The sequence below is a fragment of the Manis pentadactyla genome, chromosome 4 (assembly GCF_030020395.1).
Source record: "Manis pentadactyla isolate mManPen7 chromosome 4, mManPen7.hap1, whole genome shotgun sequence".
Taxonomy (NCBI): Eukaryota; Metazoa; Chordata; class Mammalia; order Pholidota; family Manidae; genus Manis; species Manis pentadactyla.
This window is the reverse complement of record NC_080022.1, coordinates 43,628,374-43,645,188: the sequence shown is the minus strand read 5'-3', so window position 1 is coordinate 43,645,188 and position 16,815 is coordinate 43,628,374. Positions and strand designations below refer to the sequence as shown.

At 39.5% G+C, this 16,815-nt stretch overlaps 1 protein-coding gene across 4 annotated transcripts in view; it reads left to right on the top strand.

The window, feature by feature from the left end:
* YIPF1 (Yip1 domain family member 1) overlaps positions 1 to 16,815 on the top strand; it is a 45,927-nt gene that overhangs the window by 960 nt on the left and 28,152 nt on the right. For all 4 annotated transcript variants that reach the window (XM_036911165.2, XM_057500225.1, XM_036911166.2 and 1 more), the window contains exon 3: positions 7,732 to 7,895. In XM_036911165.2, the coding sequence (XP_036767060.2) occupies positions 7,732 to 7,895 (164 nt within the window). The remainder of the gene's footprint in view (positions 1 to 7,731; positions 7,896 to 16,815) is intronic.

Genomic DNA, 16,815 nt, shown 5'->3' with positions numbered 1-16,815 from the left:
TAGATTTTCATGGCTATTGTTGTACATATATTAAAGAAGTTTATTTCAAACATTTTGGGAAAAGAATCTTGGACACACCCAGGTTTTTTCTGTTTGTCTACACCAGCTGTCCTTTTTTGCCAAACAGCCCTTCAGATTGGTAGCATCATAAACTTAGTACAAGGATTACAGAAAATGTTTTATAGAGTTCCTGCTTTGGTTCAACAGACATTTATTGAGCACTACTTTGTGCTTAAAACTGTGCTAGATACAGGAAATAAGATAAAGGAAAAGTTTTTACACTGCTGGAGTAGTGAAACTAGAAGTGTAAAAAGATAATTATAATGAAATGTGATCAGGTCATCCTTCATTGAATCAGTAAGTACTTCATGAGTGTGACCATGAACCAGGCAATTATTGTTGTTACCAGGGATAGAAGAGTGAATAAAACCGTCAGTTTCTTCCCTTAAGAAGCTCTCAATCTAGTGAGGGAGACATTCATTTGTTAAATGAACATTTAAATATGTATCTACAAGCTATGAAAGTGCTGGAGGAAAAGTTCATAGCTCATAATCTAGAGTCTGACCTCAACTAGGGATTGACACATGCTTATTTGTCTTATAAACACTTGTGCTGCCCTATTCTATTCTATTGTGCCTATTCTATCAGGCACTATTCTAAGTGCTTTCTATTTTTTTTTTTAATTGAAGTATAGTCGATATACAATCTTATATTGGTTTCAAGTATACCACATAGTGGTTCAACAGTTAGCCACATTATTAAATCCTCACCCCAATTAGTGTGGTTACTTGTAAGAAGATGTTACAGAACCATTGGCTATATTCTCCATGCTGTACTCCCATCCCCGTGGCCAGCTTATATGATGATTGAGAATTTTGTGCCCCTTTATACCCGTCTCCCTCCCCACCCACCTCAACCCTTCCCCCATGGTAACCACCATTCCCTTCTCAGTGTCTATGAGTCTACTGCTATTTTGTTCATTTTGTTTTGTTTTGTTTTTAGATTCCACAAATAAGTGAAATCATATGGTATTTGTCATTTTCTGTCTGGCTTCTTTCATTTAGCATAATGCTGTCTGGGCCCATCCATGTTGCAAATGGCAGGATTTCTTTCTTTTTTATAGCTGAATAATATTCCACTGTGTATATGTGCCACCTCTTCTTTGTTCATTCATCCATCTATTGATAGACATTTTGGTTGCTCCCATATTTTGAATAAATAAGGTGGCAGTAATTAAACATAGGGGTGCATATATCTTTTTGAATGAGGATTTTGTTTTCTTTGGGTAAATTCCTAGAAGTGGAATTACTGGGTCATATGATATTTCTATTTTTAGTTTTTTGAGAAAACTCCACACTGCTTTCCACAGTGGCTGCATCAATTTACATTCCCACCTACAGTGTAGGAGGGTTCCCTTTTCTCCACATCCTCATCAACACTTGTTATTTTTTGTCTTTTGGATAGTGGCAATTCTAACTGGTGTGGTTTTGATTTGCATTTCCCTGATGAGTGATGTGGAGCATCTTTTCATGTGCCTGTTGGCCGTCTGTTCTTTGGAAAAAAGTCTGTTCAGTTCCTCTGCCCATTTTTTAATTGGGTTATTTGTTCTTTTGGTGTTAAGTTGAAAGACTTCTTTATATATTTTGGGTGTTAACATGTGTTGGAGAAATTGTTTACGAATATATTCTCCCATACTGTAGGTTGCCTTTTTGTTCTGCTGATGGTATCCTTGGCTGTACAGAAGCTTTTTAGTTTCATGTAGTCCCACTTGTTCATTTTTTGTTTCCCTTGCCCAGGGAGCTGTGTCCAGAAAAAAATTGCTCATTCTTATGTTCAAGAGATTTTTGCCTATGTTTTCTTCCAAGAGTTTTATGGTTTCGTGTCTTACATTTAGATTTTTGATCCATTTCAAATTTACTTTTTATATGGAGATAGACAGTATTCAGTTTCATTCTCTTACATGTAGCTGTCCAGTTTTTCCAACACTAGTTATTGAAGGGACTGTCTTTTCCTTATTGTATATTCATGGCTCCTTTTTCATACATTAATTGACCATATATGCGTGGATTTATATCTGGGCTCCCTGTTCTGTTCCACTGACCTATGGATCTGTTCTTGTGCTGGTACCATACTGTTTTAATTACTGTTGTTTTGTGGTATAGCTTGAAGTCAGAGAGCTTTCTTCTTTCTCAGGATGGCTTTGGCTACTTGGGGTCTCTTGTGGTTCCATATGAATTTTATACTATTTGTTCTAGTTCATTGAAAAATGTTGATATTTTGATAGGGATTTCATTGAATCTGTAAATTGTTTTCAGCAGGAAACAATATTAATTATTTTCCAAGAGTATGGGATAGATTTCCATTCATTTGTGTCTATAATTTCTCTCAGAAGTATCTTACAGTTTTCAGAGTACAGCTCTTTCCCCTTCTTGGTTCGGTTTATTCCTAGGGATTTTATTATTTTTGATGGAGTTGTAAATGGAATTGTTTTCCTGATTTCTCTTTCTGCTAGGTCATTGTTAGTATACAGGAGTGCAGCAGATTTCTGTGTATTGATTTTATATCCTGAAACTTTGCTGAATACAGCTATTAGTTCTAACAGTTTTTTGGTGGGGTCTTTAGGATTTTCTGTATATTGGTACCAGGGTGTTGGTATCATGTCATCTGTAAACAGTGACAGTTTTACTTCTTCCTTACCAGTTTGGTTGCCTTTTATCTCTTTTTCTTGCCTGATTGCTCTGGCTAGGACCTCCAGTACTGTGCTGAATAAAAGTGGTGAGAGTGGACATCCTTGCTTTGTTCCTGATCTTAGAGGAAAAGCTCTCAGGTTTTCACCATTGAGTATAATGTTAGCTGTGGGTTTGCTGTATATGGCCTTTATCATGTTGAGGTACATACTCTCTGTACCCATTTTATTGAGAGTTTTTATCATGAATGGATGTTGAATTTTGTCACATGCTTTTTCAGCATTTATTGAGATGATCATGTGGGTTTTTTAAATTAATTAATTAATTGTTTTATTAAAGTATCATTGCTATACAATCTTATGAAGGTTTCACACTAACAACATTGTGCTTTCAACATTCATTCATATTATCAAGTCCTCACGACCCCATTGCAGTTACTGTGTATCAGCATAGTAAGATGCTACAGAGTCATTACTTGTCTTCTCCGTGCTCTGCTACCTTTCATGTGACCTACTATATTGTGATTGTGAACTGTGGTGCCCCTTAATCCCCTTCTTCCTCCCTGCCTACCCTCTCCTTTGGTAACCCTTTCCCTTTGGTAACCATTAGTCCCCTCTCGGTGTCTGTGAGTCTGCTGCTGTTTTGTTCCTTCTCTTTTGCTTTGTTGTTATACTCCACAAATGAGTGAAGTCATTTGGTACTTGTCTTTCTCCACCTGGCTTATTTCACTGAGTGTACTACCCTCTAGCTCCATCCATGTTGTTGCTAATAGTAGGATTTCTTTTCTTTTTATGGCTGAGTAATATTCCATTGTGTATATGTACCACATCTTTATCCATTCATCTATTGATGGACACTTAGGTTGCTTCCATATCTTGGCTATTGTAAATAGTGCAGTGATAAACATAGGGATACATATGTTTTTTTGAATCAGGGATCTTGTTTTCTTTGGGTAAATTCATAGGAGTGGAATTCCTGGGTCAAATGGTATTTCTATTTTTAGTTTTTTGATGAGTCTCCATATTGCTTTCCACAGTGGTTGAACCGTTTTTCGTTCTCATCAACAGTGTAGGAGGGTTCCCCTTTCTCTGCATCCTTGCCAGTATTTGATTCTTGTTTGTTGGATGTTGGCCATCCTAACTGGTGTGAGGTGATATCTCATTGTGGTTTTAATTTGCATTTCCCTGATGATGATCATGTGGTTTTTGTCCTTCCTTTTGTTAATATAGTGTATCACATTGATTTGATTTATGAATAGTGTACCATCCTTGCATCCCTGGAATAAATTCCTCTTGGTCATGAGTGATCCTTCGATGCATTTTTGAATTTGGTTTGCTAATATTTTGTTGTATTTCTGCATCTATGTTCATCAGGGATATTGGTATGTAATTTTCTTTTTTTGTAGTGTCTTTGTCTTGTTTTGGTATTAGGGTGATGCTGGCCTCATAGAATGAGTTTGGAAGTACTCCCTCCTTTTCTCCTTTCTGGAATAATTTTAAGAAGGATGGGTATTAGCTTTTCTTTAAATGTTTGGTAGAATTTAGCTGTAAAGCCATAAGTCCTGGACGTTTGTTTGTTGGGAGTTTTTTGATTACCAATTTAATGTCATTGCTGGTAATTAGTCTGTTCAGATTTTCTGCTTCTTCCTGGGTCAGTCTTGGAAGGTTGTACTTTTCTAGGAATTTGTCCTTTTCTTCTAGATTGTCCAATCTACTGGCATATAATTTTTCATAGAATTCTCTAATAACTTTGTATTTCCATGGTGTCAGTTGTGACTGTTCCTTTTTCATTTCTGATTTTGTGTCCTCTCTTTTCTTGGTAGGTCTAGCTAGGGGTTTGTCTATTTTGCTTCTCTTCTCACAGAACCAGCTCTTGGTTTCATTAAGTTTTTTTGCTATTACAAATATTAACTCATTTAATCCTTATGTGAACTTCATGAAATTGTTATTTTATTCTCTCTGTTCTATCAGTGAGGAAACAGACACAGAAAAAATTAAGTAATATGCCTAAAGGTCACATGGTTAGTAGGTGGTAAAGCAGCATTTGAACCCAGGCAGCCTGGCTTCACAGCCTATATTATCTCACTACTATCTGAGGAAGAGATATGTTTAAAAAGAAATCCACTTCATCAGCAAATACTGTCACCTCCATCTTCAAAATACATCCAGCATCTGGCCACTTCTCATCACCTCTCCCACTCTCCCACCATGCTCAAGGTCACGATCACCTCTTGTCTGCATTATAGCCTTTGCCTTCCTTCTGGTCTAGCTTCCTCCTTGTCCCCTTACAGTGTGTACTTTGCAGCCAGAGTACTGCTTTAAAACCAAGTCAGATCATGACATTCCTTCAAAATCTTCCAGTGGCTTCCACCACTAGGATAAAAGCCAGAGCCCTTCCTATGCTAGGAGGCCCTACATGGTCCAGCCCTGAACTGCCTCTGATTTCATCTCCTGCTACTCTTGCCCTTTCTCTCTCTCTGCCCTACCTGCATGGACCTTGTCACTGTCCCTCTGAGACACCAAGGACACTCACAACGTAGGGCTTTGTGCTGTTTTTCTGTTTGAGAATTCTTACTCCAGATAGCCACATAGTTTGCTTCTCACTCTTCACATCTCATTTTATTAAAGACACCTTCCTTGGCCATCCTATCTGAGTATAGCATGAGAAAGTTCAAGTGTAGAGAACAGCAGATGCAAAGTAACCAGAGGAAGAAAGCTTGTTTCATTTTTTTTCCCCCAAGTAATTGAAAGAAGGTCAAGGTATCAGAGCACAGATGGTGGGGAGACTAGCAGAGGGTAAGGTTTGAGAGGAAGCAGGAGCCAAATCATGAAGGATTTATAAATTGTATTAAGGACTTTGCTCTTCAGAAAAATAACACAGGATGCTGTGGGATCATGGAAGTGTTCCCCAAGGAGAAATGAGTGTTAGATGTGTATGTGACATCAGGACCCTTGGGGTGGAAGACATTGTGTCAGGAATGGAACAGAGGCAAACATAGCATGGGATATGCCAGGATGTAGAAGCAAAGAATGTTGATGGTGGAAATAAACATTCCACTTGTGCCCTCAAAGAGGTGAAATGGACAAGAATAGCTAACATAGAGCAGAATATGTGAATCGCCATCATATGAGCGGCACACATATCATACATTCCAATCAGATTGTGCCATCTGCTGTTCCTCAAACACAGGACACATTTTGCATCCTCTGGGTCTTGCTTACCCCATTCCCTTTGCATAAGGTATGTCCCCACTGCCTCTGGCCATTCTTTTCATGTATCATCTTCTCCAGGAAGCCTTTCCTAATCCCATCAACTAAGTGAGTTTCACCCTCCCTTGAACCCCTTTGACCTTTGTCAAACAGGAATGGAACAGAGGCAAACACTTTGTCTCTCTAAAGTGAGACTCTTTGTTCCTCCTTCTGGCATGCCCTCCCCAGTGTGGCACTACTGCTTTTTAAGTATGAGAAGTAAGTGTGTCTTCCTCCATCTTATTTCCTCAAGCAAAGTTGTGACTACCCTTCTAGATGTCAGTGCCCTGTCCAGTCGGGGCACTATAACAATATTTATTATTATCTCATTTCATCCTCAGAATCTCTCTGTAAGATAGGTATTATCTGTATTTTTAGTTGAAGAAATGGACTCAGAGCTATTGAGTAATTTTTCCACGGTCATGGAGTGTTGGTCTTAAAAATAAGACCATCTCATTCCAGAGCTTCATGCTGCTTTAACACCCAAAACATTGGAGACAGAGGCTTGAGTGACTGTTACAGATCAGCCACCTAATTAATTTCAGTCACTTTAATTCTCTCCATAAAACTAACGTAGCTGAAAAGCAACAAGAAAAGTGGGCTTATTTATCCCGCCAGTCACAGGATTCATGCCATGCTTGTAGTGCTATAATGGTGCTCCGCTGGTAACCTTCCAAGGTTCAGAGCTGCCCTGAATGTTATGGAAGGGCAGCTATAAAAGACCAGAGACAGGAAGTCTCAATTATTGCTGATGGACATGAATAGGGGAAGTGTTTTTGGAAAGCAGTTTAGCAGTATGGCTTAAGAGCCCTAAAGATGGTTTGCACCCATTGAGCTACTGATCCCACTACATGTGTTTATCCAAAGACAACTCAAAGACTTTCTATGCAGACATTCCTTACAGTATTATTTGTAATAATGAAAAGCTGGAAATACCCCAAACATCCACTAACAGTGGAATAGTTTTGTTATTTATGGTATCTCTCTTCTCCCCATACCTCCCAGCTGGTGGAATGTTATGAAGCCACACAAATGTTCATTGTTAGGACTGATCTAATATGAAAAAATCACTTTTATATAATCTCCAGTAGACAGAGCAGGATGCAAAACTGTGTTTATATTATCATCACATCTTAAACTAGTACTTGGCACCTTGTGGACATGCAGTAAATATTTGTTGAATGAACAAATGGTCATCACTGCCATGAATCTTACAGATTCACTATACAGAGAAAAGGAAATATCCAAAAATTAATAGCATTTTCCTTTATGTGGTGGGACTAAGGGTTTTTTATTCTACAGTTTCTGCTTTCATTTTTGACCCCATATTTTCTATAGTGATTATATATGACTTACCAGAAAAAAATGACTTGCACTGAATTTTTTTGAGCTTGAATCAGAGAAGAGTTTTAGACTGAATACTTGCTATTGGCCAGGCGCTTTGCCAAGTACTAGGTTATTTTCCTAACCCTACCAAAATTCTCTAAAGTAAATAGTATTTTCCCCATTGTATTGGTGAGAACACTAAGGCTTATAGAGGTTAAGTTACTCAGGCTCATATAGTTAGTAATTAGCTGAGCCAGGACTAAAATCCAGGTCTGACTCCAAATTCTGTTGTCTTTGTAGTCATATTCTAAGTCAGCTGGATTTCTAGACAAATTTTTTTCAGAACCTTTTGCCATTTGTATCAGAGTCTCAGCAAAGCTGAGGCTGTAATAGCTTGTCTTTAAATTAAAAGTGTATCATTTCTAGCATGGGTAAGATCTCTGATGCCCTTGTGCTCTAACTAATTTCAGAATTTGGTGATACAGCCACTTCTGTAGCAGCAAACCCAGATGCTACTACGATAAGCATTGAGGATGCTCGTGAAACCCCAAAACTTCATCCAGCAACCCCAGGAGGCTCAAGGAGAGAAGAGGATGATGAGTTACTGGGGAATGATGACTCTGACAAAACTGAGGTTCAAACTTGTCTTTGAAATTGTTTTTCTCTTTTAACTTTTCAAAAACATTTTCACACATTTACTCATTATCTCCTGTGTGCAGCGTAGAGGGTCAGGCTCTGGCAGCATGAAGGTAAATCACATGTAGCCTCTGCCTTGGGGAGACACAGGCAAACAGACCATGGTTACCCGTGGGAAGCCTGTTGGTGGAGGGGAGCACCAGTATTGTGGGAACAGAGGAAAGGAGGTTATGGATGGCTTCCTGGAGGTAGTGACCCTTAAATTGAGTCTTGATGAAAGAGTAGGAGGTAGCCAAGGGCAGAAGGAAGGGAAGGATGATCTAGGCAAAGGGAACAGTTTTGGGAGTCACAGAGGCATAAAAACATGGTGCAGACAGAGTGTCTCCTACCTTTACTTCCATTGGGAGCAAAATACAGATGAAGGCAGAAGATGAGGTGACACAGATAGGTAAGGACTCAGCCCAGTGAGTATTAATTGTCCTCTGAACACTCTTAGGAGATATTGATGGATTTTAAACAATGTGGCTGGATATGTTTAAAGATATTTCAGAAATAATGCTGTGTAGAGTATAAACTGGAAGGAGATGGACCGGATGCCAAAAGACCAGGTAGGAGACTGTTGAAGTGGTCTAGGCTAGAAATGATGAAGTCCAGACTAGAACTGGACACAGATATTTAGTGGGTGAGCTCAGTGGACTTGGTAGAAAAGAGGTGAGGGGGAGAGATCAGGGATTCTAGGGAGACACCAGGTTTCTGCGTTGGATTGGATGGCGAATTTCAGTTGGCTGATTTTGAGCATTAAGATTTAGTTCTATGTTCCTATTGTATTCCAGAAAAAATAGTATTTCTATTAATATTTTATAAATACATCATGATTATGATGCAATAGAAGAGCACCTAGTTTACAGCCTTCAGCTTACAGGCGTACTGAAATAGTGGAGCTCTTGGGTGCCAGGTGCTCTCTGTAGAACTCCATGATATATCAAAATACATACCAAAAAAAATCAAGAAGATCATACACCATGATCAAGTGGGATTCATCTCAGGGATGCAAAGATGGTACAACATTCGAAAATCCATCAACATAATCAACTACATCTACAAAAAGAAGGACAGAAACCACATGACCATTTCCATAGAAGCTGAAAAAGCATTCAACAAAATTCAACATCCATTCATGATAAAAACTCTCAACAAAATGGGTATATAGGGCAAGTACCTCAACATAATAAAGGCCATATACGACAAACCCACAGCCAACATCATACTTAACAGCGAGAAGCTGAAAGCTTTTACCTAAGATAGGGAACAAGACAGGGATGCCCACTCTCCCCACTGTTACTCAACATAGTACTGGAGGTCCTAGCCAAGGCAATCAGGCAAAACAAAGAAATACAAGGCATCCAGATTGGTAAAGAAGAAGTCAAACTGTCACTATTTGCAGATGACATGATATTGTACATAAAAAACCCTAAAGACTCCATTCCAAAACTACTAGAACTAATATCTGAATTCAGCAAAGTTGCAGGATACAAAATTAATACACAGAAATCTGTTGCTTTCCTGTACACTAAAGGTGAACTAACAGAAAGAGAAATCAGGAAAACAATTCCATTCACAACTGCATCAAAAAGAATAAAATACCTAACCAAGAAAGTGAAAGACCTATACCCTGAAAACTACAAGACACTCTTAAGAGAAATTAAAGAGGACACTAACATATGGAAACTCATCCCATGCTCCTGGCTAGGAAGAATTAATATTGTCAAAATGACCATCCTACCTAAAGCAATCTACAGGTTCAATGCAGTGCCTATCAAAATACCAACAACATTCTTCAACAAACTGGAACAAATAGTTCAAAAATTCATATGGAACCACAAAAGACCCCAAATAGCCAAAGCAATCCTGAGAAAGAAGAATAAAGCAAGGGGCATCTCGCTTACCAACTTCAAGCTCTACTACAAAGCCACAGTAATCAAGACAATTTGGTACTGGCACAAGAACAGAGCCACAGACCAGTGGAACGGAATAGAGAGTCCAGATATTAACCCAAACATATACGGTCAATTAATATATGATAAAGGAATGGAGAGGCGGAGCCAACATGGCGGCGTGAGTAGGACAGTGGAAATCTCCTCCCAAAAACATATATACTTTTGAAAATACAACAAACACAACTAGCCCTAAAAGAGAGACCAGAAGACGCAGGACAGTGGCCAGACTGCAGCTACACCAGCGAGAACCCAGCGACTGGTGAAAGGGGTAAGATACAAGCCCCGGCCCTGCGGGACGCGAGCGCCCCTCCCCCCAGCTCCCGGCGGGAGAACAATAGGCAGAGCGGGAGGGAGACGGAGCCCAGGACTGCCGAGCACCCAGCCCCAGCCATCCGGGCCAGAGCGCAGACACAGTATATGCCCAGGGGGCCCTGGATACTGGGAGAACAGGGGGTAAGACCTCAGAGCGGGTGCTGAAGCTGATGCCCCTGTGACAAAGAAAAGCGGGGGCTTTTTGAAAGTCTTAAAGGGACAGGGACTTAACAGCTTGACGGAAACAACCCAGGTCACAGTACAGCAGCTGGAAATTACAGGGAAAACCGGGTGCACTAACCCCCTGGGCAACAGCTCTGAGACCCCTCACGGAGGCAAACAGTCAAGCAGCCCCCCCATCCATCACCCCACCGGGCGCTGCGAAAGCAGAGAAGCAGCCTGAGACAAATTCCGCCCACAGAAAGGGAAATTTCTCCCTCCCGGCCAGGCAAGACACAAAGACCCACTCTACACGCAATTACCCAACACAAGCCACTAGGGGTCGCAGTTGCCCCAGTAAAGAAAGGCCAGTAGTAAGTGAAAATTTTGGCCCTCCCAGCTGACAGTCAATAGCACCTGTCAACATGAAAAGGCAAAAAAATATGATTCAGACAAGACTAACCCAGACAGCTTCGGCATCTGCTACATCTTCCCCTGAGAAGGAATCTGGGGAGATAGATTTAGCCAGTCTACCTGAAAAAGAATTCAAAACAAAAGTCATAACCATGCTGATGGACTTGCAGAGAAATATGCAAGAACTAAGGAAGGAGAATTCAGAAATAAAACAAGCTCTGGAAGGACTTCAAAACAGAATGGACGAGATGCAAGAGACCATTAATGGACTAGAAAACAGAGAACAGGAACGCAGAGAAGCTGATGCAGAGAGAGATAAAAGGATCTCCAGGAATGAAAGAATTTTAAGAGAGCTGAGTGATCAATATAAAAGAAATAATTTAAGAATCATAGGCATTCCAGAAGAAGTAGAGAGAGAAAAGGGGATAGAAAACGTCTTTGAAGAAATAATTGCTGAAAATTTCCCCAAACTAGGGGAAGAAATGGCCTCTCAGACCACAGAGGTACACAGAACTCCCATGACAAGGGATCCAAGGAGGGCAACACCAAGACACATAATAATTAAAATGGCAAAGATCAAAGACAAGGACAAAGTATTACAAGCAGCCAGAGAGAAAAAAAAGGTTACCTACAAAGGAAAACCCATCAGGCTATCATCAGACTTCTCAACAGAAACCCTACAGGCCAGAAGAGAATGGCATGATATACTTAATGCAATGAAACAGAAGGGCCTCGAACCAAGACTACTGTATCCAGCACGAATATCATTTAAATATGAAGGAGGGATTAAACAATTCCCAGACAAGCAAAAGTTGAGGGAATTTGCCTCCCACAAACCACCTCTACAGGGCATCCTACAGGGACTGCTCTAGATGGGAGCACTCCTAAAAAGAGCACACAACAAAACACCCAACATATGAAGAAGGGAGGAGGAGGAATAAGAAGGGAGAGAAATAAAGAATCATCAGATTGTGTTTATAATAGCTCAACAAGCGAGTTAAGTTAGACAGTAAGACAGTAAAGAAGCTAACCCTAAACCTTTGGTAACCACAAACTTAAAGCCTGCAATGGCAATAAATTCATACCTTTCAATAATCACCCTAAATGTAAATGGACTGAATGCACCAATCAAAAGACACAGAGTAATAGAATGGATAAAAAAGCAAGATCCATCCATATGCTGCTTACAAGAGACTCACCTCAAACCCAAAGACGCGCACAGACTTAAAGTCAAGGGATGGAAAAAGATATTTCAAGCAAACAACAGAGAGAAGAAAGCAGGCGTTGCAATTCTGGTATCAGACAAAACAGACTTCAAAATAAAGAAAGTAACAAAAGACAAAGAAGGACATTACATAATGATAAAGGGCTCAGTCCATCAAGAGGATATAACCATTATAAATATATATGCACCCAATACAGGAGCACCAACATACCTGAAACAAATATTAACAGAACTAAAGGAGGAAATAGAATGCAATGCATTCATTCTAGGAGACTTCAACACACCACTCACTCCAAAGGACAGATCCACCAGACAGAAAATAAGTAAGGACACAGAGGCACTGAACAACACACTAGAACAGATGGACCTAATAGACATCTACAGAACTCTACATCCAAAAGCAACAGGATACACGTTCTTCTCAAGTGCACATGGAACATTCTCCAGAATAGACCACATACTAGGACACAAAAAGAGCCTCAGTAAATTCCAAAAGATTGAAATCCTACCAACCAACTTTTCAGACCACAAAGGCATTAAACTAGAAATAAACTGTTCAAAGAAAGCAAAAAGGCTCACAAACACATGGAGGCTAAACAACACGCTCCTAAATAATCAATGGATCAATGACCAAATCAAAATGGAGATCCAGCAATATATGGAAACAAATGACAACAACAACACTAAGCCCCAACTTCTGTGGGACGCAGCAAAAGCAGTCTTAAGAGGAAAGTATATAGCACTCCAAGCATATTTAAAAAAGGAAGAGCAATCCCAAATGAACGGTCTAATGTCACAACTATCAAAATTGGAAAAAGAAGAACAAATGAGGCCTAAGGTCAGCAGAAGGAGGGACATAATAAAGATCAGAGAAGAAATAAATAAAATTGAGAAGAATAAAACAATAGCAAAAATCAATGAAACCAAGAGCTGGTTCTTCGAGAAAATAAACAAAATAGATAAGCCTCTAGCCAGACTTATTAAGAGGAAAAGAGAGTCAACACAAATCAACAGTATCAGAAATGAGAAAGGAAAAATCACAACAGATCCTGCAGAAATACAAAGAATTATTAGAGACTACTATGAAAACCTATATGCTAACAAGCTGGGAAACCTAGGAGAAATGGACAACTTCCTAGAAAAATACAACCTTCCAAGACTGACCCAAAAAGAAACAGAAAATCTAAACAGACCAATTACCAGCAACGAAATTGAAGCGGTAATCAAAAAACTACCAAAGAACAAAACCCCCGGGCCAGATGGATTTACCTCGGAATTTTATCAGACATACAGGGAAGACATAATACCCATTCTCCTTAAAGTTTTCCAAGAAATAGAAGAGGAGGGGATACTCCCAAACTCATTCTATGAAGCTAACATCACCCTAATAACAAAACCAGGCAAAGACACCACCAAAAAAGAAAACTATAGACCAATATCCCTGATGAACGTAGACGCAAAAATACTCAACAAAATTTTAGCAAACCGAATTCAAAAATACATCAAAACCATCGTACACCATGACCAAGTGGGATTCATCCCAGGGATGCAAGGATGGCACAACATTCGAAAGTCCATCAATATCATCCACCACATCAACAAAAAGAAAGACAAAAACCACATGATCATCTCCATAGATGCTGAAAAAGCATTTGACAAAGTTCAACATCCATTCATAATAAAAACTCTCAGCAAAATGGGAATAGAGGGCAAGTACCTCAACATAATAAAGGCCATCTATGAAAAACCCACAGCCAACATTATATTGAATAGCGAGAAGCTGAAAGCATTTCCGCTGAGATCGGGAACTAGACAGGGATGCCCACTCTCCCCACTGTTATTTAACATTGTACTAGAGGTCCTAGCCACGGCAATCAGACAAAACAAAAAAATACAAGGAATCCAGATTGGCAAAGAAGAAGTCAAACTGTCACTATTTGCAGATGACATGATACTGTACATAAAAAACCCTAAAGACTCCACCCCAGAACTACTAGAACTGATATCGGAATACAGCAAAGTTGCAGGATACAAAATCAACACACAGAAATCTGTGGCTTTCCTATATACCAACAATGAACCAACAGAAAGAGAAATCAGGAAAACAACTCCATTCACAATTGCATCAAAAAAAATAAAATACCTAGGAATAAACCTAACCAAAGAAGTGAAAGACTTATATTCTGAAAACTACAAGTCACTCTTAAAAGAAATTAAAGGGGACACTAACAGATGGAAACGCATCCCATGCTCATGGCTAGGAAGAATTAATATCGTCAAAATGGCCATCCTGCCCAAAGCAATATACAGATTTGATGCAATCCCTATGAAACTACCAGCAACATTCTTCAATGAACTGGATCAAATAATTCAAAAATTCATATGGAACCACCAAAGACCCCGAATAGCCAAAGCAATCCTGAGAAAGAAGAATAAAGTAGGGGGGATCTCACTCCCCAACTTCAAGCTCTATTATAAAGCCATAGTAATCAAGACAATTTGGTACTGGCACAAGAACAGAGCCACAGACCAATGGAACAGACTAGAGAATCCAGACATTAACTCAGACATATATGGTCAATTAATATTTGATAAAGGAGCCATGGACATACAATGGCGAAATGACAGTCTCTTCAACAGATGGTGCTGGCAAAACTGGACAGCTACATGTAGGAGAATGAAACTGGACCATCGTCTAACCCCATATACAAAAGTAAACTCAAAATGGATCAAAGACCTGAATGTAAGTCATGAAACCATTAAACTCTTGGAAGAAAACATAGGCACAAACCTCTTAGACATAAACATGAGTGACCTCTTCTTGAACATATCTCCCCGGGCAAGGAAAACAACAGCAAAAATGAACAAGTGGGACTATATTAAGCTGAAAAGCTTCTGTACAGCAAAAGACACCATCAATAGAACAAAAAGAAACCCTACAGTATGGGAGAATATCTTTGAAAATGACACATCCGATAAAGGCTTGACGTCCAGAATATATAAAGAGCTCACACGCCTCAACAAACAAAAAACAAATAACCCAATTAAAAAATGGGCAAAGGAACTGAACAGACGGTTCTCCAAAAAAGAAATTCAGATGGCCAACAGACACATGAAAAGATGCTCCACATCGCTAATTATCAGAGAAATGCAAATTAAAACTACAATGAGGTATCACCTCACACCAGTAAGGATGGCTGCCATCCAAAAGACAAACAACAACAAATGTTGGCGAGGTTGTGGAGAAAGGGGAACCCTCCTACACTGCTGGTGGGAATGTAAACTTGTTCAACCATTGTGGAAAGCAGTATGGAGGTACATCAAAATGCTCAAAACAGACTTACCATTTGATCCAGGAATTGCACTCCTAGGAATTTACCCTAAGAATGCAGCAATCAAGTATGAGAAAGATCAGTGCACCCCTATGTTTATCGCAGCACTATTTACAATAGCCAAGAATTGGAAGCAACCTAAATGTCCATCGATAGATGAATGGATAAAGAAGATGTGGTACATATACACAATGGAATACTACTCTGCCATAAGAAAAGGGCAAATCCAACCATTTGCAGCAACATGGATGGAGCTGGAGGGTATTTTGCTCAGTGAAACAAGCCAAGCAGAGAAAGAGAAATACCAAATGATTTCACTCATCTGTGGAATATAAGAACAAAGGAAAAACTGAAGGAACAAAACAGCAGCAGAATCACAGAACTCAAGAATGGACTAACAGGTACCAAAGGGAAAGGGACTGGGGAGGATGGGTGGGTAGGGAGGGATAAGGGGGGGAGAAGTAGGGGGGTATTAAGATTAGCATCCATAGCGGGGTGGGAGAAAGGGGAGGGCTGTACAACACAGAGAAGACAAGTAGTGATTCTACAACAGGTTGCTACGCTGATGGACAGTGACTGTAAAGGAGTATATAGGGGGGACCTGGTATAGGGGAGAGCCTAGTAAACAAAGTATTCATAAGTATTCGTCATGTAAGTGTAGATTAATGATTAAAAAAAAAAAAATGCAGTTCCTATGTGGTGACCTCTAATGAGTTCTACACAATAATATAAAGGACATATAAAAGTGTAGGCAAAGGGTCTGTTTGTGTTTATACAGAGGATCAAAGCCTAATTTGGCTACCCCGAAAATGAACTAAGAAACGATATGAAAGAGAACTTCCAACATCAGCACTCTCGGGAAGACTCATGCCAGAAGATGATCATCAAAAAACCCCAACAAAGATCCACGCACTGCTACAGCTGTAGATGCACTCATCCCACCAGCTTCTGGACTTGCCATGGGAATGAAGGAGATATCTAAGCTGGCCTGTGCATACAGTAAAACAACAAATTTGACTGGATCTATACTGTTGGAACTCAACCAAGAATTAGGAGAAGTGCAAATTGTAGCGCTCCAAAATCTTACAACTACAGACTATTTACTGTTAAAAGAACATATGGGATGTGAACAGTGCCCAGGAATGGGTTGTTTTAATTTGTCTGATTTTTCTCAAACTATTCAAATTCAGTTAGATAATAACCATCATATCATTGATAAGTTTTCACAAATGCCTAGGGTGCCTAACTGGTTTTCTTGGTTTCACTGGAGATGGCTGGTAATTACAGGTATGCTTTGGTTATGTAACTATACTCCTATTATGTTAATGTGTGTGCGCAATTTAAGTAGTAGCTTAAAATATATACATGCTGAAGTTACTCTACAAGAAGATATGTCAAAGAAATAATCAATCTTCCCATGTTTTCTCCTGCCTGCTACTTCTATAGCTTTTCTTCTTCCTTCCTAATTACAACGAATTC